Below are 25,715 nucleotides of genomic sequence, written 5' to 3'. Positions count from 1 at the left end.
CTACACTTAAGTATCTCTGCATACACCTCATCAACCCCAGCTGCTTCCCATATTTCAGCCGCTTCACAGCACTCTTCACCCGTGCGAATGTCATGTCTCCTGGCACTGCGTTCCTTCTCTGCACACCCCCAAAACCATTCATGTTTACTGCTGCTCAGCTCTCTCTATTACCATTCATCAGGTTTTCAAAATCTTCCATCTGGTCCTTACTTCATCCCAATGAGTTAATAATCTACCACCTACATCCTTCACACCATCACAATTCTTTCTGCTTTCACTTCTACATTTCCGCACCTCTTTCCACAGTAACTTCCTATTTTCAGAGTAGTTTGCATTCATTTTTCTTCCTAGATCATCATTTACCTCCTCCTTTTTCCTCTTCACCAATCTCTTTACATGCGTCTTGCTCTCACTATATTCAGTTCTTATTTCAATTGAACCCCTGTCCTGTAACCACTTTACCCATTTCTTCCTCTTTTCCTCCACCGCTCTCTTAACCTCCTCATCCCACCATGCCGTACCTTTCTTCTTTGTTGTTACTCTTGCACACCACAAACCGCTTTAGCATTCCTAACTAAGCAATCCCTAAATGCATTCCACAGGCTGTCCACATCCATTTCATCCCAATTCACTGATTCTAACTCCTCCTCTACTTTGGTCCTGTAATCATCTGCCATTTCTTTGATCCTCAGCTTCTCAACTTTCAGTCTCTCTCCCCGACTGTTCCCCTCTCTTGATCCACCTCTCTCCTCTCAGCTTGATCTTGCATACCACAATCACATGATCTGACAGACCTCGTATCAGCAACCATTCCCATCATCAACTTTTCTACGAGCACATAATCAATCAGGCTTCATTCAACATGATCCCTGTTCCCTCTATACCATGTATATGTATGTGCATCTTTGTGTTTGAGATACGAGTTACAAATGCACAACCTACTCCCCTGACATATATACACCATAGCTAAGTTATTCATTTTTTATTTAATAACATTTATTTTTAAGAACAACTGTTGTAACTCCAGACTCATCTGCACATGAACCCAACAGACCAAATAACTGGTCATGTCAACCGGTTGCTCCCAAAGCTCTTTTATTGAAGTTATGATGAAGGACTGACTGTGTTGCAATTTCGTGGTGCTTACATGAGGTTGCTCCCAGAGCTCTTATATTGAAGTTATGATGAAGGACTGACTGTTGCAATTTCGTGGTGCATGCATGAGGTATGCTGTGGTGTGGGGGCTGCATTGCAGTGTGGGCTGGGTGGATTGTTTGTAAATACAGCAGTATTTTGTGTCTGTACTGTAGCAGGGAAGGGTGATGGCCACATCACAGTCTGGCTGTGTATTCATGTACCTCCGGGTAAAGTAATCTCTGGGAGTTGAATGTCTGGCACATGTTCATGATGGATGCAGTTTGGCTGGAGGTTTTGGATGGCTTTGGATGGGTTGCTAGACATTATCAAACCTTTAGCCTTTGGACATCATTAGTGCTTCCGTCACACAAGAAAAATCATCTGGAATTACCCGGTAGTCAGAACCAATAAAAAAGATGTCAGCTGTCTTCTAAGGGTGAACGCTGGATTAAGTCCTTCTTTCTTATACTTATACATAATAATAATAAAAATAATAATAATAATTTGTGGTAGGTGGGAGCGCTCACCATCCACTCACTCGATGTAGCGCTGCTCTCGGGCGTCTGCCCTTTCCTCTCCTCCATCCTTCTTTCCTCCCATCCTCTTCTCTCTTCCTTTCCTTCATTCTTTCCTTGTCTTTCTGCCTACAGGTGACTTTACACTCCCTCTTCTGTCTATCTTTCCTTCATTCTTTTCTCTTCCTTCTGACAGTGGGTGACTACACTGAGTGACAAGCCAAATGGTTTCCTGGACACCAGGAAACCATTTACTACATTGGGTGGTAACCATATAACCAAATTTTGGCGTCTGGTGGTTTAGTGAGTAATTATTGCACTCCAATCGGATTGAGCCAGTGAAGGTTTATATCCAAGGGATGGTTGGGGTTTATTGCTCATGTAATGCCACTCAGGGATGAGTGAGGCTGGTCACTCTCATCTTGAATGTCAGGACCAACTGCCTAGCCACGGGGTCTTACGCTCCTCATGGGGCAATGTAGGATTGGATGATGGATGGATGGATGGATAATAATAATAATAATAATAATAATAATAATAACAATAATAATGATAATAATAATAATACTGTAATATTAATAATAACACCTGATATATGGCATCTATCACCACCACAGGCTCCCTCCCTCCCCTGTCTTGTTGCCTCCCTCCCCCTCCCCCTCCCCCTCTCCTTCTCCTCCTTTCTCCCTTACTCTGGTGGATGAGCGCTATGCCCTCGACGGGCTATGTTTGGAAGCATATGCCTAGCAGGGACTATTGGCGAACTTTTGCTCGTGGGTGTACAACTAAGAAGGTCACTGATGAATGGAAGGAAGAGAGTACGTGATGGGACAGAGTCCTGAGGAACACCACTACTGACAGTACTAGGAGAACAGTGGCTGTTAACTACGGCTAGAGAACGACCAGAAAGGAAGCTAGTGATGATGGCAAAGATGAAAGGATAGAAACCGAAAGAGGGAAGTTTGGAAATTAAGGATTTATGCCAGACTCGATCAAAACCCTTTAAGATATCAAGTGCAATGGCAAAGCTTTGGCCAAAGTCCCGAAAGGAGGATGACCAGGAGTTTGAAAGGTAGGTGAGAATTTCGCCAGTAGAGTGTTCCGGGCGGAACCCATACTGATGATCCGAAAGCAGGTTGTAATAGGAAAGGTGCTTTAAAAATTTTTTGTTTAGAACAGATCTAAAATCTTTAGAAATACAGGATGTTAAAGCAACTGGGCAATAGTTAGAGGGATGGGAATGGCCACACTTCTTTGGTAGAGCTGATAGAGAGCCAACCTCCAGCAAGAAGGAAAGGTACAGGTTGACTGGCAAAGGCAACAAAGTTTACCTAGGTAGGGTGTGAGCACAAAAGCACAGTTCTTGAGGACAACAGGCGGGACCCCATCAGGCCCATATGCCTTGCTAGTATTAAGGCCAGTGATGGCAGAAAATACATCAATTGAAGAAAATGTAATGTCAGCCATGAGGAAGACATAGGGAGGAAGTAATGGAGGAACAGCACCAGAAACATCTATGGTGGAATTGGAGGAGAAAGTCTGAGTGAAAAGTTGTGCTTTATCAGTAGAAGAAATAGCTACAAAGCAATCAGAGTGGAAAAGAGGAGGGAAGGATGATGAGGTAAAGTTGTTAGAAAGGTTTCTGGCAAGAAGCCAGAAAGGGTGGGAAGAATTTGAGATGGAGAGTTCAGAGCATTTGGTACAAACGAAATTATTTTTAGCAGAGAGAAGAACAGACTTAGTATGATTCCAGGCAGAGACATAAAAGAGATGAGATTCAGGGGCAGGTTGGCTCCAGTACCTTTTGTAGGCCTTCTCCTTGTTGTGGACAGCATTAGAACAAGTGCAATTAAATCAATTTTTTTTTTTTTTTTGCATTAGCCACCGGATATGAGAAAGAAATGTATGCTTCCATGCTGGAAAAAATAACCTTTGTAATGCACAAGACACACTCAGATGGCTCTCGGTCATGGAAACAAAAATCATTCAAGAGAAAATCAAATAATTCCTGCCTGAGAGCCTCCTAATCAGTAGCTCCAAAGTGCCACAGCCATCGCTTGCTGGGGGGATCTACAGACCTTCCTGGAGCGATAAGACAGGTTAAGGTGATAAGGTTGTACTCAGAGGAGTCCAACGGTGAGAAAAGATTAATGGCGCAAGCAGAAGGATTAGATGTACGAAAGAGGTCAAGTATGTTGGAACTCTAAGGCAGTCATGGGTATGGGCAGGGTGCTGTACAAGCTGCTCCAAGTCATTAAGGATAGAAATGATGAACTCTTGTTCACCTGGTGGATCAGTGAAAGGAGAGGACAGCCAAAGGAAGTGGTGAACACTGAAATCACCTTGTATGGAGATTTCAGAGAAGAGAAATTGACAAGATGCGTTTCATCTCAGAAGTAAGATAGCTGAAGAATTTTTCATAGTCAGTAGAATCAGGGGATAAGTAAACAGCACAGATATACTTATAGTAGTTAGAGAATGACAGGATAGCCTATGCCAGAGAGCAGAGAATTCAGAAGATTCAAGTTCAGGAACACGAGAGCAAGATGTCGTTGTGTACATATACACAACAGCCACCTTTGGCTTTGAAATAAGGACAGAGAAAATGGGAGGATACTGAGAAGGGTTTGCTATCAGTCACCTCAGATGACAACAGCAAAATAAGCTATAATAAAGATGATGATGATAATGACAATGACAATGATGATGATCTAATTCACTTCTAACCTTCCAGGCATGCAGTCAGCTTCATCCAGGATGGTCAGGGCAGCCTGAGTTACCAAAATGGCTGTCCCACAGTAACCTGGATCTGGTCCTGAAATCTGTGGGGGAAAAATTGAATAAACTGATAGAGAAGTGGCAAACCTGGAGCAGCATTTTTGGGCTTAGGAGGTTCACTATACATGTCCAGTTTAACATGGCCTAAAAGTGCCATCTCCCCATTCTGAATACTAAGCTGAAAATGAGATATAGTATACACATATGCTGGAATATGGTGCTAGTCACGAGTAAGTGTTATGGAAAAGATATAGAACTGTAACCTATACTTCTGTTTTATTCTACCACTGAGCTGTAACTAGTGACTGACATTAGAAAGTGGTGCTTGTTATGAACAAGTGTTAAACCATAGTAGCATCTTATCCTGCCCCTGAGTTACTGAAAATAAACTTCAAAAGGACAAAAATCTCCCAAGTAAAAGACAGATTCTGGGATGGCTTGATACATGTGGTTGGTGGTTGGTTGTCGTTTTGGGTGGGGATTTAAATGATCACGTTGGTGAAGCAGCTCAAGAATGGAAAGGGGTACGTGGGGGATGCGCATATGGTTGAGGAATGCAGAAGTGAAGTGGATACTCACATCTGGGAAGGCAATGAATATGACTGTGTGCAACATATAATTTAGGAAGAGGAAGAGAGTAGGTTGATTACATATGAGTCTGAGGGTAATACTGTAGTAGCTAGACTGACTACTCCCCGATCAGCTGGGCTGACAAGAGGTTGAAAGACATTATGGCTATAGGGTTAAGGTTATAAGAAGAGAAAAGTGTGTGCTGCAACACAAATTACTGGTATGTGACATGATGCTGATGGAGCATGTAGTGAAGAAGTGGACCTATGCACCCAGGAGGAATATACGGAAGTTGAAAAACCAAGCAGTAAGGGATGACTTCTATAATGAGATGAGTAGAGTGGTGGCTGAAAAGGGCGATGTTGACAAAAGTGTTAATAAGCAGTACAGAGCTCTCAAGAAAAATATATCGAGTGTTACTGATTCAGTATGTGGATGGACAAAAAGGTACCATGTTGGTGGGGTGAGAGTGTAGAAGCCACAGTTAAGGAAAAAAGAAAACTCTTTTTGGGAATGGAAAAGGGATGGGAACAGAGAGTACTACTTGGATGTCAAGCATAGGGCTAGAAAGGAGGTATAAAGGGCAAAATCTGAGTCTCAGAGACTTTTGCTTGGTAACCTAAATAGTGCTGAAAGGGAGGAAAATGGTACTTACAGTGGCACATCAGATGAAGGGTGAAAGCAGGGATACCACAGGTGAGCAATGTGTGAAGAACAATGAAAAAAAGGTAGTGGTGGACAGCGAAGATCTTAAAGATGCCTGGAGAGAGTATTATTACTGGCTGCTCAATAAGGACTTTGATCAGAACAGGGAAGGTATGGAGTCAGCTGATCTAGTGTTTGGCCTTTGCTCTTTGACTGATGCTGCAACAGATGCGGCCAGGGAAGGTGGCAGGTGTATCTGGGTTAACTGCTGAAATGCTGATGGTCTAAGAAGATACAGAAGTGAGTTTACTTAGTGACAATAAATTCAATTACACATGAGAGTGCTGTCCTAGGTGACTGGATTAAGACTGCAATTGTACATGTGTATAGGGGGATGGGTGATGTCCTGGAAAGAAGAAAGTACAGAGGTATAAAACTTTTGGACCACATAATGAAGGTAATGGAGAGAGTTGCAGGTCTGATTACGAGAAAGAGAATATTGATGAGGTGCAGTTTTGGTTTATGCCAAGCAAAAAGACCACTGATGCCATATACACTGTCTGACAGCTTCAGAAAAATACACAGGAATGAAGTGGGAGGTGAACTTTGTTTTTGCTGATTTGGAGATGGCCTCTGACAGAGTCCCAAGGGAGGTGATAAAGTGGGCAATGAGAAAGCCTGGGATTGAGGAGTGGCTGGTTAGTGTGGTCATGGCTATGTATGTGGGTGCTCGTACCCAGATGAGAGCGAATGGAGATTTAAGTGATGAGTTCTACGTGAATGCTGGCGTGCATGAGGGGTCAGTCTTGACCCCCTTACTGTTTGTCATGATGCCTGATGCTCTCTCACATGACTTCAGAAATGGACTCCCATGGGAGATGTTGTATGCTGATGATTTGCTACTGATGGCAGAAAATGAATTAGAGGCGGAGGAAAGGTTTAGGAAATGGAGAGATGGAATGAGGCCCTAGAGTTTGAGAGTAAATGCAGATAGAACAAAGATGATACCTAAGGCTGGTGGTGTATCCATAAATGCAAGGCCTGGGGGAAGGTAAAGGAAGTTTGGACTGCAATTGAAAAGCTGAGAGGAAGGGACTTGGATGTATTGGTGTTTTGAAGTGGAGGGGTAGACTGAGATGATTTGGGCATGTTAAGCGGATGGAGGATGACAATTGGGTGCAGAAAGTGAGAAGTTTGAAAGTCGCAGTACAGTTCTGAGAGGCAGACCAAAAATGGCCTGGGATGAGGTCATAGAGTAAGCTCAGGACTACGGGACTGAACAGGCAGGCTTTCAAAGATCGAACTGTGGAAAGAGCTGCCATTAGGTGACCAGCAACAACACATGCAAGCATGCTGAAAACTTCATAAACAATATAATATGAAGCTATGGTGGAAAACTTTACCAAACACCATCTCTTACATTATACCAAGGCTATCACAACTGGGTAAGGAAAGTAAGAAGTATGAAAGTTGGGGAAGGGTTGCGAGAGGCAGACCAAAAAAAGGGCTGGGACAAAGTCATAGTGACCTCAGGACTATGGGACTGAATAGGCAGACTACCAGAGAACAAACGATAGAGAGTGCCGCCATTAGATGACCTGGGTTAACACATACAAGTGTGCTGAAAACTTCATACACAATACAATATGAAGCTATGATAGAAAACTTTACCACCGACCATCTCCGTTATATTATACCTAGTCTATCATACAGAACCAGTGTGATGGTACAAGCATTTCTTTAGTTCTGTCTAAATTTTTATGGAAGCTGACTGGAAGTCATCACTAAAAATATGATTCTAAAATCATTCTTTTTAAAAACACCACTACAATAATTCATCTTCAGCTCTACAGTCAGAGGATGATATTTATTTTTCATTCTTGTTGCTTCAAGATGGTATTTAACATGGAAAGTACTTTTTGCACTGAAGTGGGTAATGAAGGCTATGGGTAACTCCTATTAACCAAGCCTCTCATCCTGATCATAATCATGATCCTCATCATCATCATATCATGATCATGATCATCATCATCTTGATCACCATCTCTGATGCCTTGCTCCCTCCTGGGAATCCCCGGACAGGAGATCGCTATGACAGAAGCACCTCCAGGCCACCTCATCATCAATCACTTTTCTCACTCTCTTAAACACTCCTGTCACTAAAAGTATGATTTTAAAAATCATTCCTTTTAACCCCTCCACTACAACAATTTATCTCCAGCTCTTCAGTCACAGGATGATATTTAAAGTTTTTTCTTGCTGCTTCAAGATGGTATTTAACACAGAAAGTACTTTTTATACTGAAGTGATCAATGAAGATTATGGGTAACTCCTGTTAACTAGTAAGTCTCTCATCATGATCCTCATCATCATCATAATCATATCATCATCATCTTGATCACATCTCTGATGCCTTGCACCCTCCTGGGAATCCCTGGACAGGAGACTGCCATGACAGAAGCATCTCCAGGCTACCTTATCGTCAGGCACTTTCCTCACTCTCTCAAACACTCCTCTTCCTCTTCCCACTCTTCGATGTACAAGTACTGTTCACTATTTTCTTTCACATCATATAAGATATGCCTCTACCAACAGTGCCCTCTATGTCATCTCCACACACTTTCTTTGGTACCTGATCTACATGTGTGTGCATTCTTTGTACAGTCACCCTAAGAAGTGATGGCTGAGTTTCAGACTGCTTTGGTCACTCTGCACTGCCATACATTCAATGAAATTTTACTGAATACAGTAGATGGTAAAAGTTTTGTGCCTTCATCCCATCATATCAAATAAAATATATATTATAACACACTAAGAATTATGTAAAACGAATAACTTGAGGCAATGATATCTTAAAAGGTACTTCATCCTCTACACTCTCCTACCTTTCAAAATACAACCGAGCTCTCCCATTACTTTTCACCCCTGAAGTGATCTCTCCTTACCTTCACATCCATTTTGCCATATTTACACAGTACCTGTACAGCTCCCTGATACTTTAAAATATTAACATCCAACTATTTCACCTCCCATCTGTATCTTGCAATTCATTTTCTCTGTCCATAAAGGTTGCAAGATTAAAGTACAAAATACACTATCTGAATTAAATGCGCCAGCAGTCAAGGAAAAATGAAAAAACATATCATAATTAATTGCTATCAATTAATGGAAAATGTTTATAACCCTTTAGCTCCGAGGGCTCTCTTAATATGAATAAGACAATTTAGAGGTACTGTAGCAGGATAAAAATAAAAGAAACATGATCATTGTGAATGGGTAAATAGCCATGAGTACCAACAACGCTACAGTTCTAAGCCTTGTTACTGTAACTTTTTATTCGCTCACCACCTCTCCCTTTATCCTTCTTTAATACTGTATCTCTTTTATTGTACTGAACAGTTCCAAGCCCAGCCTTACATCCACAGATACATTACCTCCTCCTTTATCTGTCTCTAATACTGTCACTATTTTATTGCAAAGTTTCAAGCTCAGTTCTCTATCCATTCATCCATCACCTCCCCCTTGTTCTCTTTTAAAGTACAGTGCCCGCTTTATTGCACAGTTCCGAGTCCAGTCCTCTATCCACTCATCTGTCACCTCCTCCTTTATTTTTCTCTTATCCTCCCCTTATCTTAGTCCCAACCTCAGTACTCTATCCATTAATTCACCACCACCCTATTTACTCTACAATTCCAAGCCCAATCCTTGATCCACTCATCTTTAAGCCTCCATTACTCCTATGGTCTCAAGTCAAGTGCACTGTACTGTATCCAACCATCCACTATTTCCTTTAGCCCTCTAGTTTATTTCATTTTTCCCCTCAGTCCCACATCCACTTCTTTATTGATTACCTCCTCATTTAGCTTTCTTTATTCTATCATCCTGGGGCCATTTTTCTAGCCACTCATGCATGATCTCCCATTCTTCTTTTATTATTTCTACATCCCAGTCATAACCCAATTTCTCTAATCACTCATCCAATACCTTAAACCTATTCAGTCAATGACATATCTTGCCCTGTTCTTGGTCCCTGCATGTAACTCAAGATAGCAAAGATCTCTCACACTGAAGAAATTAGTGAAGACTATGTCCAACCCTTTTGATTTAAGGAGTCTCCTCCAAACTCTACAAAATTGCATGGTAGTATTAAAAAAAAAAAAAAAAAAAAAAAAAAAAAAAAGTCACCTGAATCAATGGGTTACTATCAATTATAAGCTCAGTTTTGTATCTGTTCATTCACTTCCTCCTCCTTGATAATTTGATTTTTAACCCCTTCCATCACAGGACATCATTGTTTTATATGGTACTTTCTTCTTTTATTTGCTGATGATATTCGGCTAAGGAAAGACTGTCCAAATTCAAGTGATTAGACAGAACCTCAAAAACTAGCCATTTCACTATAAGAGATCTTTCCAAAACTGAATGAAACAGTTTGGTGGTCGTGAAAACAAACAGACTGACCAAATGTTGACATCTATGGCTCTCTCTTGTATTTTGTTTTTCTCTTGGAAGGAACAGTTTTGCAGGCACATTGCCTCTGGTTCCTTCTTCCTCACATTTAAAAAAAAAAAAAAAAAAATGAGAACCACCCAAGGATGGGTGGGATAAGAAGCAAAAAGTGGCATGGACAAGATCCAAAAAGAAGAAAAATAAGGCTATGGGTGGGATTATGAGAAACGAATGGGAAGGCACAGAAGTGTGATGACAACTATCAACAATGAGTCTAGTGAAAGGGCCAATCACTCATCCATTCACTGAGAGAGAGAGGGGGGGGGAGGGTCGGAGGTAAAGAGGACAGGAGGAAGAGAGAGAGAGAGAGTATGCCTTGGTTGATAACATGTCCCCAGACTCATCAGGGCATGAACATGGTGGACTGTAGGAAACCAACCACTTCAACTAGCTGCTCCCAGAGATCTGTTGTTGAGAGATAATGAAGAACTGTTTGTGCTGTGACAGTCAGGTTCAAGAGGTTGGCAGGTGTGTTGTGATGTGGGGAGCTGCATTACAGTGAGGGATGAGAGAACTATACCTGAGCTGTATTCTGTGTTGGTACTGAAGCAGGAATAGGGGGTGGCCACAGCATGGACTGGCTAACAGTCTTGGTGAAGGACAATTATCAACAGAAAGTCAAGTGACTGGGGCAACACATTCATTCAATGGATAAGAAAATGCTATTACCTTAACTGTCTTTGTGACAGTGGGAGGTGTTTGGTGCTGTTCATCTGGGTCTGTCAACTTGTGGTCCCAACCATAGCCAATGAGGGTGACGAGGAACCGCAACTGTGACAGGGATGAGCGACTGGATCCTCCACGTGCAAAGGCTCCCATTGTGAACACCTCTGGATACTGGGGAAAAATGATGACATACAACACCAGCACAAAAGAGAACGTACATGCAGTGCAACACACAAAGATCACACTGTACTGCTGCCTCTCACACCACAACAGGACTCCAGGGAAGAATGGCTACTAGCAGAGGCTATCCATAACACAATTCAAGTACAGGGGAATGCATTCTGCCTGCACTGTACTGGTGGTCCTCATACCACAACACACTGTGTGTACTCATATCTCACAACACATTCACCTAAGTCTGGGGCTTCAAGAATAATAAAGACACACAATACTGTACAACTCACTCACAACATACTCTGCCACCCCTGACAACTCTACACAACACTCAGTAAGGATGGCTGTTTACAGAAGCAGCACAATTCACACAGAATGTATTCTCCCTCACCCATATAATGTTGTCCCTCACACCACAATTCATTTACTCATCCTCTGCACTTCAGTCTCAAAACCATCATACAGTAAAAGTCTTCTCATGCAGCATCTTTTGGACCAATCAGGTACCACAAGAGAAAAAACTGCTGGATGACCAGGAAAACCTGCCAAAAAGTTTCTAGCAATCATGGTCAGTCACCCCAATGCAATCACAGTGTCTAGCAAGTATTGTATTACTGTTCAACCCTAAGCACTAGATCAGCCTTCTGTTTCTTAAGGTTGCATATAGTGGAATAGCTCACACCAAAAGCTTCCATTATCTTCTTCCTAGGAACACCAGCCTCTAATTTTTTCAATAATTCAATCCTCTTGGTGATAGTCAGCACCTTATTGGTGCATTTTTTTCACAACAACAGTAGGCTTTCGACTAGCAGAAGCCATAGCGCAACACAAGAACGAGAGGATGACTGTAAAATAGCACAACAAAGTTTCCAAACTTTCGAAAGGTCCTGCTCCCAATGCCAGACACTCACAAGTTATGATGACTGACGGCACATGCAGTGTTGGCAAGCTGAAATCTTCAAAAGCACTAAGCTCAACTTTAAAACGCACTAAGCTATAGGTGAACAATTCAAACTTTTGCACTAAATTGGATTTCAAAATGCGCTAGATGTAGAAAAAAAATCTAATATTTATTGGTGCTAAATTATTAAGAAAAGTGCTAAATTGTTACGAAACACGTTTGATCTAGCACCAACAGAGCCAAATTGGCAACTAAGGGTGCACAGCATGGGTACAAGTATGGGTATCAGCGGCAAGCTGGTGACCCCGTTGTGGGTGCCGATCGGCTCAGTATACGTGCTGGAAGAGCAGAGAACTTTCGTAATGGGACTACGTTATGAAATCCGCCAAAAGACCGGAAATACTGTAAGATCAGATGCCGAATGAGGGGACTTTTACTGCATATGCCAGGAATCTTGACAAAAACAGTATACAATGTAATATACACACGAAGCAAAATGATTTTACTGTACTGCAGTTGCTCATATCAAAATGCATTTACTGTATTCATCTCCCACATGATTCGCTTCACAATGGAGTTCCCTAATAGGGGGAATTTGGACATGGGAAGGGGGAGTAAAAACAGTGCAGGAAAAAAATGGCCAAAGTAGTCTATTTGATGTGTTACCGGTTATTTTTCATTCATTCATTGCCAGACGCCAAGTATCCCAAACGGGGTGGCCAAGGGCTTAGAGTTAATTGTTTTACAGGGAGGGGCACTAATCCTCCACCAACCCCACCTGACATGTAGGGAGAACGTTATGCCAACACCATCTGGTGTTCCTAGGCGGTCACCCATCCAAGTACTAACCAGACCCAACGTTGCTTTAAAAATCTGATATATTTTACAGACATAGGATTTTTTAATTTTTAATTTGTGATGTTTAGGATAAGATTAGAATTTTGGTCCTCAATCAATTATCAGGCTACAAAGAAGTATAAAATCTCTATAATATTCCCAATAAATTGTAAATATCTCCATAATACTAGTAGAATTCTTGCCACTACACAGTAGAAAACACTGCTAAACAGAGGCAAATAACTATAGTTAACTTTTGGCAAGCGATGGTCCTTCTGGAAGGGCAAAGTCAGCAGCTGTAATTGTCCTCCAGAAGACAACAGGAAATTTCATATTTTTTACATTAACTTATTCCTGCCTAACTCTTGAAGAGTGAGTCACGTTGGGTCCCTCACAGCATGCTTGACGGTGTTACATCACTCAGTCACCCACTGGCCACAATGGAGTAAGGATGTTGTCCTGTTTCTTCCAAACTACCCCATTTCCCCCACTGACCCACTGGACTGGAAGCTTGCCAAGCCACTCAGTTGTACCAACCACCACCCAGTGACACCTCTGACAGCGACTTCAAATGTGAGCAGGGGGTGGCGTGGTGAGAAAAGGCTAAAACTGGATCATGTATAAGTATGTGCTGATTGCAATATCAGCCTCTGCATAGAAGAGTGCTTCCACGTCTATCACACTTCTGCATGCTTTTAAGTACGAGTCTGATTTTTAAACAGAGCACCAACTAGTTGGTGTAGCATGATGATGATGGAAGCACTATGTAACAGCAACTCTGGGCTCTCATCTACCATCACAACACGTCATTCAGTCATCGCACGTCATTCAGACATCGCACATCATAGCATCACCCCACAGTCAATGAGGTACATGCACTTGAGTGAATGTGTGTTTAGTGAATATGACAAATTTTCTTCTATCTCTCCTATCATCTGAAATCGGTGACCTTTCAGGGTGGATTTCAAATGGGGGGGGGAGGGGAAGTCGAGTCTGCAGGGGTGTAATCTGGAGAGCAGAGCAGCTGTAGGGCAGCTGGGGGATGATGGTCATCTTGTGCTTTGTCGAAAATTCACGGATAAGGTGCGACACATGAGCTGGCGCACTGGCATAGTGTAGCATCCAGGTTTTGCATGTAGACACCTCAACCCTTTCTCTATGCACTGCCCCCCTAAGATGCTTCTGGACTTGTAAGTAAAACTATTTATTGATTGACTGACCATGTGGAACAAACACGATGCACAACACCCTTCCTATGAAAAAAAGACGATCAACATCACCTTCACATCTAAGTGACAGACACATGCTTTTCTTTTGTCGCAGTGACCATGTTCCAACCTACTATGACGACTTCCTTATTGTCTCAACATTGTTGCCACAGACCATGTTCCAACACCTGTTATGACATTCTTCACAAAGCATTTATCAGCATGTGAACAATCAAACAGCTCCTGACTGACTGTGACATGGTATTCTTTTTGCTCATCTGTCAGCAGACACGGGACAAATTTTGTGGCAAAACAATGCATCTCCATTTTTTTGGTTAAAATCATGTGGCAAGGACTTTTACAGATGACTAGTTCTTTGGAAACATCACAGAGAGTCAGGCAACAACTTTCACGAATCACGGCGCACACTTTGTCAAAGAAATCATCGTCTCGACATGGAAGACCATCCAGATTTGGGATCGTCTTTGGTAGATGTTCTTCTCGATACGATCTGAACCACTGAAACCACTTGGGACACTGCATACAGCTCAAACACCTTCCCCATAAGCCTGCTGCAACATCTGAAAAGGTCTCTGCAAAAGTTTTTCCCAATTTGATAGATAATTTCATGCAAACACACAGCTCTTCAAGATCCTTCATTGTTCAACTTGCAACAAGTTGTCATGTGCACTAAACAAATGTTCACTGAAGAAAGTGTACCTCGATGACTAACTGACATCGTGTGATGCAGCTAGTGTCAGACTGAAGCTCAAAGTCACTACTACACAATGCTCCCATCACAATCATGCTAAGCCAGCTAGTTGGTGTGCTCATTAAAAAGTTTGGTTTCTTTCTGGACAGACCTTGAATCAGAAAAGATCGTAAATATGCATAAATACTCTGGTTTTGAGTGGACAAGAAAATAAAATTACCATACAGTAAGCTCCTGATTATCCACCATCACATTAACCAACAAACATAATTTTCTGACAAGCAAAAATCTGGCTGAAATAATGTATTATGCATTTTTTATAGCAACAATTAACAGCACACTACTAACCACATGGGAATGCTCAATAACATCTTGAGTGTAGTACTATAAACATTAATTGTATATTTTACTGTAAAATACTGCAATACTTACCAAGAAAAGTCCATTTGAGCTTGTTTGTCTAAAAAGTTATACAATACAATACGGGCCTTCAGAAGGAGTTATGCCCCCGTAGAGGGGCTGGGGAGGTAGTACTGCATTATCCAAAGCAATGCATTATCTGACATGGCTTTGGATAAATTATCATGGATAACTGAGAATTTACTATAACAATGAGTATCCAATGGTGAGTGACACTGCAGTGCACTACACACTACTGAAAGTGAAAGTGATGCTTGACACAAAGTTACTGTATTTTGGATTGTTAAAGTTTTAGAAAACCAAAGATAAATACTTTCAAAGACAGGAAATTACTTTTGCAAATGCATAACCTGTAATATGCAGTAAAAAAATAAGTAGGTAACTATTATATAGTGGTCAAGTGCTACATTTTTCCCCTCACATGACAAATCTGCATAAATACAGCATTGTTACTTGAATACCTTACAAGTGACTATGTAGTAATAAGTGATAATAATAAGGGATATATCTAGTGAGAAAATGAAAAAAATTATCAGGAAAGCATTCTGATGTCACCTCGATTAAGTAGCTCACATAGCATGGTTAGCACTAGTGAAGCACTTGTGATATTGCTCTAGTAGGTTATGTCCATATCAAAATACAGTACAACAAGTGTCCTTAAAACAGAAAATTCGTGCAAAACTTGTTTTGTAGTGTTATAAAGCATGGATGGTGATAGGTGGGGGTGCTCGCTCACTTGATGTTGTGCTGCTTTCCGGTGTCTGACATTTCTTCTTTTCATTCCATCCTCTTCTGTCTTTCCTTCATTCTTTCCTCTTCCTTCTGCCTATGAGTGACTTTACACTCCCTCTTTTGTCTTTCTTTTTTTTCATTCTTTCCTCCTCCTTCTGCCTATGGATGACTCTACACTGAGTGACAAGCCAAATGGTTTCCTATACACCAGGAAACCATTTACTATGCTGGGTGGTAACCATATAACCAGATCATTGCACATGGTGGTTTAGTGGGTAATTATGACAGTCCAATCCAATTGAGCCGGTGCATGTTTATATCCAAGGGGTGGCTGGGGTTCACAGCTCATGTAATGCCACTCTGGGATGAGTGAGGCAGGTCACTCTCATCTTAAATGTCAGGACCAACTTGCCTAGCCCCGAGCTTCTATGCTCCTCTTCGGGCAACACAGGATTGGATGATGATGATGATGATGATATAAAGTATGGAAGTCACCTTCCAAACTTCACCCCCCATGTAAAGTGGCAGCAACATGCAACCAGTGTTGCCAAGTGAGCAGTTTTCCTGTCAAATCTAGCTTTTTTGTTTGTTTTTTAATTAATCTACCCAGAAAATATTTAAAATTTTACTTTATACCTGGCACTTTAAGTCCTGTTTAGCTTTCTCGCTCTCTCTCTTCATCATCATCATCATCATCCAGACCTCCTTTCCCACCCTAGGGCAGGGTGAGGAGTAGCACATCAAGACAGCCTAAGTTTGCCCAATCCAATGGGCCACACTTCCATTTACCCATCACTCATGCCCTAGGAATCCTGGCTCTATCTGATATGCCAAAAACATCCTCCACATTCTGTAGCTTCACAAAAACGTATCCGACAGAATCAATCCGGACACTGTCACATTAAAAAGAGGTGCCAAATCCCTGATCATGCACTTCTTCTCACAACATTCATTTAGCCAGCTCGATCTCTTGTCAGTCCCCTGGCCTCACCGACTTGCATAGCTCTCTTCCTCATACACTCATCTACCATATCTTTCCACCTTTTCCCTGGCCTATCTCGCCTCCTTCCTCCTTCAAATTTGCTCAGATAAACCTTTTTCACCACTCTATTGTTATCCATTCTCTCCACATGACCATACCATCTCAGTACATTCTCTTCAATTCTGATGTCCACAGACTTCCTCTCTCTACATCTTTCACGAATCACATTATTTCATATCCTATCCACTCTCTGTACTCCACATAAATTCCTCAGCAGTCCCATCTCCATTGCTCTTACTCTTGACTTTTCATTTTCATGCCACACCATAGTCTCACATCCATGTTAAAGTTGGCACTAACACTCCTTTGTGTAAGCCTCATGCAGCTGCAACACTCAAGCCTCTATTTCTTATCATGGCCTTCATAGCACCAGCTGCTTTCCTTCCTTGTCACTCTACTTTCCACTTATTTTGCACATTTCCCTCTATTTTCTATCACTGTAACCAGGTATCTGAACTCTCTCGCCAATTCCAGTTTTTCTTCATTCACAATAACATCACACTGGGATTCACCTTCTCTCCCAATAACCATCACTTTACTCTTATCTACATATACTCTCAAGGTGCGAAATTGGCAAAACTCTGCACTATTCTACCAAGTTCTTGTGCAGTATTTGCAAGTAGTACTGCATCATCAGCATACAACGAATTAGAGATATTCCATCCATCACCATTCATTACCAATGCCATCCCTCTCTCCAATACTTGTGTTTTTTACTTCTCTCATCACCCCATCCACATATTTAGTGAACAACCATGGGGACATCACACACCATCATTGTTGCACGCCCACACCGATCGGGAACCATTCACTTAGATGCCCATTTACCCTTACACATGCTTCACTACCATTATAAAAACTCTTGATGGCACCTAACAGCTTACCATCTACACCGTACACGTGCAAAACCTTCCACAATTCTTCTCTGTCTACTTTGTCATATGCTTTTCCACATCCATGAATGCCATAAACAGCTTATGGTCCTTAGCACAAGCCTTCTACACTATGTCTTACTGCAAATATTTGATCCACACATCCCCTACCATCCTTAATCTGGTGGAGTCTTACCACTTTTGAAACCAAACTTGCAGATTTACATAAAATCTATTTGGCAACACTGCTTGCAATGCTGTCTTGTACCTGCCAGGGTGACCCGCATTCCCTTAAAAAGCACCTCCTCTCCAACACTCTCTCTCTCTCTCTCTCTCTCTCCCTCCAGCCTTGGTCCACCTACAGACCACTAGTATCTTTCAAAAGTTTGTGGAAAGAATGAAGTTTGTGTCTAAAATTTAAACATGTCTGGTTAAGTATATGTGGGTCAAACAGCTAGCATAAACATCATTTTTCTCGTATCTGCCACACCAGTGATGCAAGTTAAAAAACACACCACTGCAGCCAAAGGGTTAAAATAACTCCCAAGGAGAGGGGGAGTATTTCCCCCCTTTGGGGGTTGGGGGAGGGAATCATCAAAGATTTTCTGACAAAAGTGGGGAATGACCAGGGAAAGTGTGGGAACCTCTGATTTAACACATTCATTATGACCTCAACTAGGCCCTCAAGGAACATCAAGCTTAATTTATAGGAGTCCTGTAGTTAAGTGGAGTCACATCCATATGAGTCTAAGGCCCAAACATCATATATCATGCACCCATCAATCATACTGCCCATGTTGTTACATACCTTTAGTAAAAGGCGGCGAGTGAAAGCAAATGATGTCATAATAAAAAGCACAAGACCCAGGAAGCAGGCAGCAAGAGCAGTCCATATGGACTGCATGCCAAAGTATGCGTTGAACTGGGTGGGGCGGATCTGTCTTAGCTTGTAGTTGAGCCGCTGTGACCTTAACACCACTGACCGGTCAGAGGCCATGTTAGGTACACACCAGCGCTTTGCTTCCTTGCTATACCACACTTTCCCCCTGCAAGATACACACAATACAGTAGAAGTCTTTAATATCTAGTGCCTGAAATGCCCCAGTCAGAGGGACGACCTAACTATGCACATTGGTTCCATCCTCAAGAGGTGACTGGAGCTTTTTGATCATGTAATGCAATACTATACCATCAAAAAGGGTAGGCTGGCCATATACCTGTAAACTCTGTCCTTGGGAAAAATCTGCCATATCCCTGGTGGAAAAAAAAAAAAAAAAGTCATATTGCATAAATTTTTTGGCTGATATATACAATAGTTTAGCTACTACAATGACCTGAAATTAAAAATCTTTCACAAAAAAAAAAAAAAAAAAAAAGTGTATATATCATGAATCACTATCTCTAATTAAAGACAAGTTTGCTACTTACACCACAGACATACTGATTCTCAAAATTTATAGTACCTACTAATTTTATGGAAAAAATTTCAATACAGGATTTTAGAATATATGCCCAACAAGGACAATGGTAACTGTAGTTCATTCACCTTAACTCGATGAAGATTTTCATTATACTGTATGCAACCCATCTTCAGTACCTAAATGGCAAAATGAGACACTACTACATGTCTGTGTTATTCTCAAACTTCTTCATTACTAGCATCATACTGTAGTGTTAATCTTTCGCTACAGCTCAGCATTATAACAGGATGGCAATTTTAGGCCAGGTTAACATGGACATGGAGCAGCATAGTTGTAAAAATGTTTTGCCCTGAGAATAAGTTTAATCCCTTGGACGTGGCTAGGGCTCATATTCATGTTTGAAAAAGGAAGCGTCATAACCCCTCTTCTTTAGCAATTTATTTTTGAATGTGGCAAGATAACATCTTTTTGTATGTTATTTATGCAAAGTATGGTAATCTTGGAAGAATATATGTAACACAGAAGAAGATGGTATGGTGTAATAAACAAAATAAATTACTGTATTTAGGAAAAGGTGTTGGGAAGTTTCTTTATTGGACAAGAATATAGGCCTAGAAGTTTTTCAGTGATGGAGTCATGCATGAAGTCATTTCCCAAGAGAACACTGGAGGTTTTCTTTAGTCATATAATGCAACCAGGAGGATAAGGCTGGTCATCTATCCCTAAATATTCTGGAACAGTGTCTTATGATCAGGCCCCTACACTTCTGAGGAGGTAAAATGGGATTGGCTGGTATAGTTATCAATAGTATATACATTAGTTATGCAACACAATACTATCAGCAAACGCTGTTGAGTGCCCTGTTACAGCTTAACTATGTATAAACAAATTAAGAAAATGGAACTTAAAGCAGAGATGGGACAATTGCCACTTTTTTAATTCTTCCTCACCTACCATGATGGAACTCTAGCGATGGAACTCTAAAAAGGTAATTTTCTGAAGTTTACCGTGAAGTTAACAGAAAAACATCTTGCAAAATAGTGACTTGTAACAACTTACTGTACGTGCAGAACATCCATATGCTGGAAACATCTTTTATAAAAAAAAACAGGTGCTACAATAGATTAGCAAGAGACAGCTTACTCATACTGGAAGAAGTCAACTCATCCCTGTTTACAGTTTTTATATATAGTTCATCCAGCTTAACTTGGCCATTATTTTTGTTCTTTTGCAGCTTATTTCCTGAAGTTGAATGGCTGAATAAAACAATACTATCACTTTACATCCATTTCATAATACCCAGTACTTCTTTTTGATTAGCATCATATTCAAGAATTGACCCCTTCAATCTAATTATGTTTTTGGTATATTCTTACTATTTCAACAAAATTTTAATAAACTTATACCTTTGCAAATGAAAGTTATATCTAACTCCTAAAGTTTGAAGAGTCCCTCTAAAGATGACTGAAATTTTCTGGTGGTTGCACTGAAGTACTGTAGTAGGTAAGGTAAGGTAGAGTGGGGGTAGACAACATGAGGTGCTTAGCCAAAGTGGTCATCTCCTTAATAGAGGCCTTTGATCCTATGGAGGATTATTCACCCAATACCCTGGGATAAAAGGCCACTGCATCATCCAGGTCATCATGGTTACCTTTCCTAGGTGTTACCTTAGGTACTTATTTTACCTACCAACCCATAAAGGGTGGATGGACACCTGAGTCAAGTGATGCCAGCTGCCCACACCAGGAATGGGGAGGCAGCTTTGCAGTCAACGATGCTAACCACTCAGCCACTACAACAGTGGTAATACGGTATAGCAGTAGATACGGTATTGAATACATTACTGTACTAGACTGAAGGGGTGAATCTCTTGTTGCAGCTTGCATTCAAGACGGTGATGTGGCAATTTCAGGCCAAGTTAAAGTGGACAGAGAAGAGTAAGCATGGATCTGTTAGGCAACCTTGGCTGTGGCTTGTGTGATGGTTTTGGAAGATGTGATGCAAACAGCTGCTTGCGTACAGCCTTCAGCTCCTTACTGTGGGTGATGCCCAGCACTGCGCACTCCAGAGTTGTCACGTTGATAGGCGCATTACCCTGCAGAGTTACAAGTGGTTGTCCTGTTCACAGTGCATTATTATAGACATCTATAAAGTTAACATTCATACCCTTCAGTTGGAAATGCCTGTGCTGTATACAGTGCATCATTAGACATCTGAAGAGTAATATTCATACCCTGCAGTTACAAAGTGGCTATGCTGCATATATACAGATAGGTCATTATTACAGACATCTGAAGAGTAACATTCATGATGTAAATATGAATTTCTATAACACTTCACTCTGATGATTTTTTTATAAATATGAATTTCTATAACACTTCACTCTGATGATTTTTTTATACATTTCAATTAAAAAAAAATAAAATTCCATATTTCTGAGAATACTATCTACCTACCTATTGTCAGACGCCATAATCCCGCAAGGGGTGGTCACAAACAAATTGCCTCCATGTCGCCTTGTCCCCTGCCATTTCATTCCCAGGCTCCCAGCTCACATCCCCCTCTCTCATACACCTCTCCACTCCATCCCTCCATCTCATCGTTGGCCTCCCCCTCCCTCTCCTCCCCTCCCCCTCACTCACATACACTTTCCTCGTCAGTCTCTCCCTCTCCATCCTCTCCACAAGGTCAACCACCTCAACGTGTTTCTCCTAACGCTTCCTATCACATCCACAATCACACCACAACGCTCCTTCAATTCCTTATTTGTCAATCTGTCTATCCATGTGACTCCACATGCTCCTCTCAAATAACTCATTTCCACTGCTCTCACTCTTGACTTGTGTCCCTCCAGCAAGGTCCAAGCTTCACTTCCATACATTAGAGTTGGTATCACAATACAGTACTGTCATATAGTAACTTATTCACTTCCATGCTCACTTCCCTGTTTCTTATCATTGCTTTCAATGAACCAGCAACCTTTCTTCCTTGTTGTACCCTTTCAAGCACTTCACCCTCTAAACTTCCATCCTTACTCATCTCACCACCCAAGTACTCAAACGCACTCACATTTTCCATTTCCTCCTCATCCAACCTCACTGTACATTCACTGACTTCACTTCTCTGGAAGACCATAACTTTACTCTTCCCTACATTCAACTTTCCATTTCTTACACATTCTCATCTCCCTCTGTCTGTATTTCCTACTTCCTATGATTACCAGTCTTTCAAACACAGTGTGTCCAGGCATCTCAAAATGAATGGATCTTGAATTTTTTTTTTTTTTTTTTTTTTTTTTTTTTTTTTTTCCTTGGAAGGAAAGTTTTGTGGGTTCAGCCACTGGTTCCTTCTTCCTTGCATAAAAAAAAAAAAAGAAAAAAAGAAAAAAGCCTTGCAGCTCCCCTTCATCTTCACTTAACAACAGACAACAGTACAGGGAGTTTCCAAACACTGCCCTCTCTCACTAGGGATGCTCCAACATCCACTGCCCTACCTTGTATCTCTTTTATAACCCCATCCAAATACAGACTGAACAACCATGGAGACATGACACATCCCTGTTTCAATCCAACCTTCAAATAGAAAAATTCATTCAGTTCACTATCCACACGCACTGCAGCCTTAGCACCCTCATACATACTCTTCACCGCATTGAACAACTTCCCATCTACTCCATACATTCTTAATACATTCCACAATCCTTGTCTATCCACCCTGCCATATGCTTTCTCCAAATCCATGAAGGCCACATACAACTTCTTTCCCCTTCTCAAGAAACTTTTCGACTAAATATCTAAGAACCAATATCTGATCTACACAACCTCTTCCCTTCCTAAAACCTCCCTGTTCTTCTCCAACTAATTCCTCTGTTATTTCTCTAACTATGTTAGTAAGTATCCTACCATATACTTTTCCTGTTACACAAAGAAGAAAAATGTCCCTGTGATTACCACATACAGTACTTCTTTTTTCCTCTTTTCCTTTGTACAGGGGAATAATTATACCTAATGCTGATTTTATGTGTACGGCGTGTCGGGGTGAGCAGGTGGAGATTGTCAGACGTGAAAGGATTGAACTTGCTGGTGAATCTCTAGAAAGTGTGGAAGAGTTTTGTTATTTGGGAGACATGTTGTGTGCTGGAGGTGGGGCTGGAGCTAGCTCTGTGGCTAGGGTGAGAAGTGGTTGGAAGAAGTTCAGGGAGCTCTTGCCTCTCCTGACATTAAGAGGACTCTCCCTACATGCTAAGGGGTCTTTGTATGCAGCATGTGTTAGGAGTGTAATGCTGTATGGTAGTGAGACCTGGGCAGTGAAGGAGGAAGATATTCGCCGGCTCAGACGTACAGAAATGACAATGATTAGGTGGATGTGCAGTGCGTCCCTGCGTCCAACGCCTGGAGGGGCTGGGTTTACGATGGAAGAGTTGAGAGGTTGGATGAGACTGGAGTGTATTGGTGTTGTGATGAGGAGAGGTAGATTGAGATGGTTTGGACATGTGGAGAGGATGGGGGATGATAATTGGGTGAGGAAGGTGAGAAGTGTTAATATTGGGGGTGGGGTTATGAGGGGTAGACCGAGAAAGACATGGGACGAGGTCATTAAGTGTGACCTCAGGCTTAAGGGACTGAACAGGGAGGCTGCAATAGATCGTGCAGCGTGGAGAGCTGCCATTAGGTGACCAAGGCCGACACATGCAAGCATGTTGGAGCCTTTAAAAACGAAATGAAAACGAAACTTCCAATCCTCCGGGACTCTACCTGAGAATATCAGTTTGGTATACTATTTTGAAATATAGTTTGCTGACAAAAATTGGTAAACTACTTTGAAATATAGTTTACTGACAAAAATTTTGAAAACAATACATTTACTGCCAATAAAACTTGTGGTTTAGTGTCCAGGGCCACTGCTATGTTTACAATGTGCTATGATAGTCTATAATTGCCCAAGCTAGCTGAAGCTGGACTCACTTGACCCACAATGTTGATTTCTTCAGTTCATGTTCTGTGACTGTCTTTGCAGAAAAAACATATACATATATATATGGATAGATAGATATAGATAAATAGATATAAACAGATAGACACAAAGATATAGATATTGCCAACTTCTAACATCTGAACCCTGAAAACCATGATTATATGATAAATCATAGCATCAATACAGTAGGTACTAAGCACCAGAGGTACTAACATGAGAGTAAAATGTGGCTACAGGCTTCATAACTAGCCACACAAATATCACTCTTAGGTAAGAAATATTCAGCCACAAGTACAGTCACTTGGTGATCTTTTTTCTGAGTGACTGTACACAGTCATAGTCCAAGCTAAGACTATCACATTACACATCTCAAATTTGATTTTTCCCAACAGTTTTGAGCAGGAAGTACTAAGCTGGTTCTGACTCTTGGTTTAGCTTCTAGTCCATCAAAAACACTGGCTGCACTGAGGTCAACCTCAATATGGCATCATTTTTATGCATGCATGTATGTATGCATGTATTTATACAGTGATATCATAATGAAAAGAATGCTAAGCAGTTGGATGTGTATACATATACACATGATGGAATGATGGAAATGATAGCAATGATGGAAATTTCTAGTTTTCTGAAAAATTCAGGTTTCCAAAAATCTCTTGGTCTTGGTCTGGACAACTGCAGATTTGGGGACTAAGAGACTTAATACAGGCGTAGACGGTGTGAGCCTTTATTAACCCTTTCAATACAACAAGTCCATCCTAAATGAAATAAAACTGTCTGGCAGCAGCAAAAATGAGAGTCATTAGACTGAAGAGGTTAACAGAACATAAATACTTATGTGCCTTAATACTATATCTGATACTATCAAAATTACAAGCAAATGATCCGGTTGTGGTAAGAAATGGATAAAATGTTTGACTTTAAAGAGAAAATGAAGTGCGATTATATAAAAAATTGAAGTGTATCTGACTTTGTTCGGTAACAGAACAGTATGCCTGCAATTTACCAGTATTAAAACCTATCAGTACAGTATCATCACTGCTATTAACATCACTAACACCAACATAAAAGATCATAATTACCCCTATCACCATTACGACTACCAGTGTCATTACTTCCACGGCTGTAACCACCTCTGTCAGTACACCAACATTTGCATGTGCCATCATCACATCCACAATCACAACCACAATTGCCACAATTAGTATCACAATATTGGCGTGTGCTCATAACTTCCACAATTACCGCCACTATCAACACCCACAACCACAACTGCCACTATCAATACTACAACATTTGTATGTGTTAAGTCAAAAGAAGAGGGAAAGTATTGTGCAGCTATGTGAAGAAGCTCATTCAAGAGTCTAATAGCACACAGTCCATGTTCAATAAAACATCCAACTTGGATGATGGGTAAGCAACAATGGCAACTGACTCTTAAAAGTAGAACACAATTTTGCTCATGCACACATGTGAATTCATGAACTTAAAACACAGCCTATCTTCACCAGAAGGTCAAGTTTGGCAACTGTGTCAGCTTTTGGTGGCAAGTGATCCAGGAGTCTGGGTGTGACTGGTTACTAAATACAACATATCCAAGTG

At 41.1% G+C, this 25,715-nt stretch overlaps 1 protein-coding gene across 1 annotated transcript in view; it reads right to left on the bottom strand.

The window, feature by feature from the left end:
* The window catches only part of LOC145414513 (saccharopine dehydrogenase-like oxidoreductase), a 39,929-nt gene that overhangs the window by 1,907 nt on the left and 12,307 nt on the right, over positions 1-25,715 (bottom strand). Inside the window, exons 5-8 of the mRNA XM_080284037.1 lie at positions 21,101-21,234; positions 18,527-18,764; positions 10,824-10,991; positions 4,380-4,474 (exon numbers count right to left, since the gene is read on the bottom strand). Of these exons, the coding sequence (XP_080140163.1) occupies positions 4,380-4,474; positions 10,824-10,991; positions 18,527-18,764; positions 21,101-21,234 (635 nt within the window). The remainder of the gene's footprint in view (positions 1-4,379; positions 4,475-10,823; positions 10,992-18,526; positions 18,765-21,100; positions 21,235-25,715) is intronic.

The sequence above is a fragment of the Coenobita brevimanus genome, chromosome 13 (assembly GCF_032717465.1).
Source record: "Coenobita brevimanus isolate Jiangsu-jjx chromosome 13, ASM3271746v2, whole genome shotgun sequence".
Classification (NCBI taxonomy): domain Eukaryota; kingdom Metazoa; phylum Arthropoda; class Malacostraca; order Decapoda; family Coenobitidae; genus Coenobita; species Coenobita brevimanus.
Note: the sequence above shows the minus strand (reverse complement) of the source record. Positions and strands in the feature narration are given on the sequence as shown.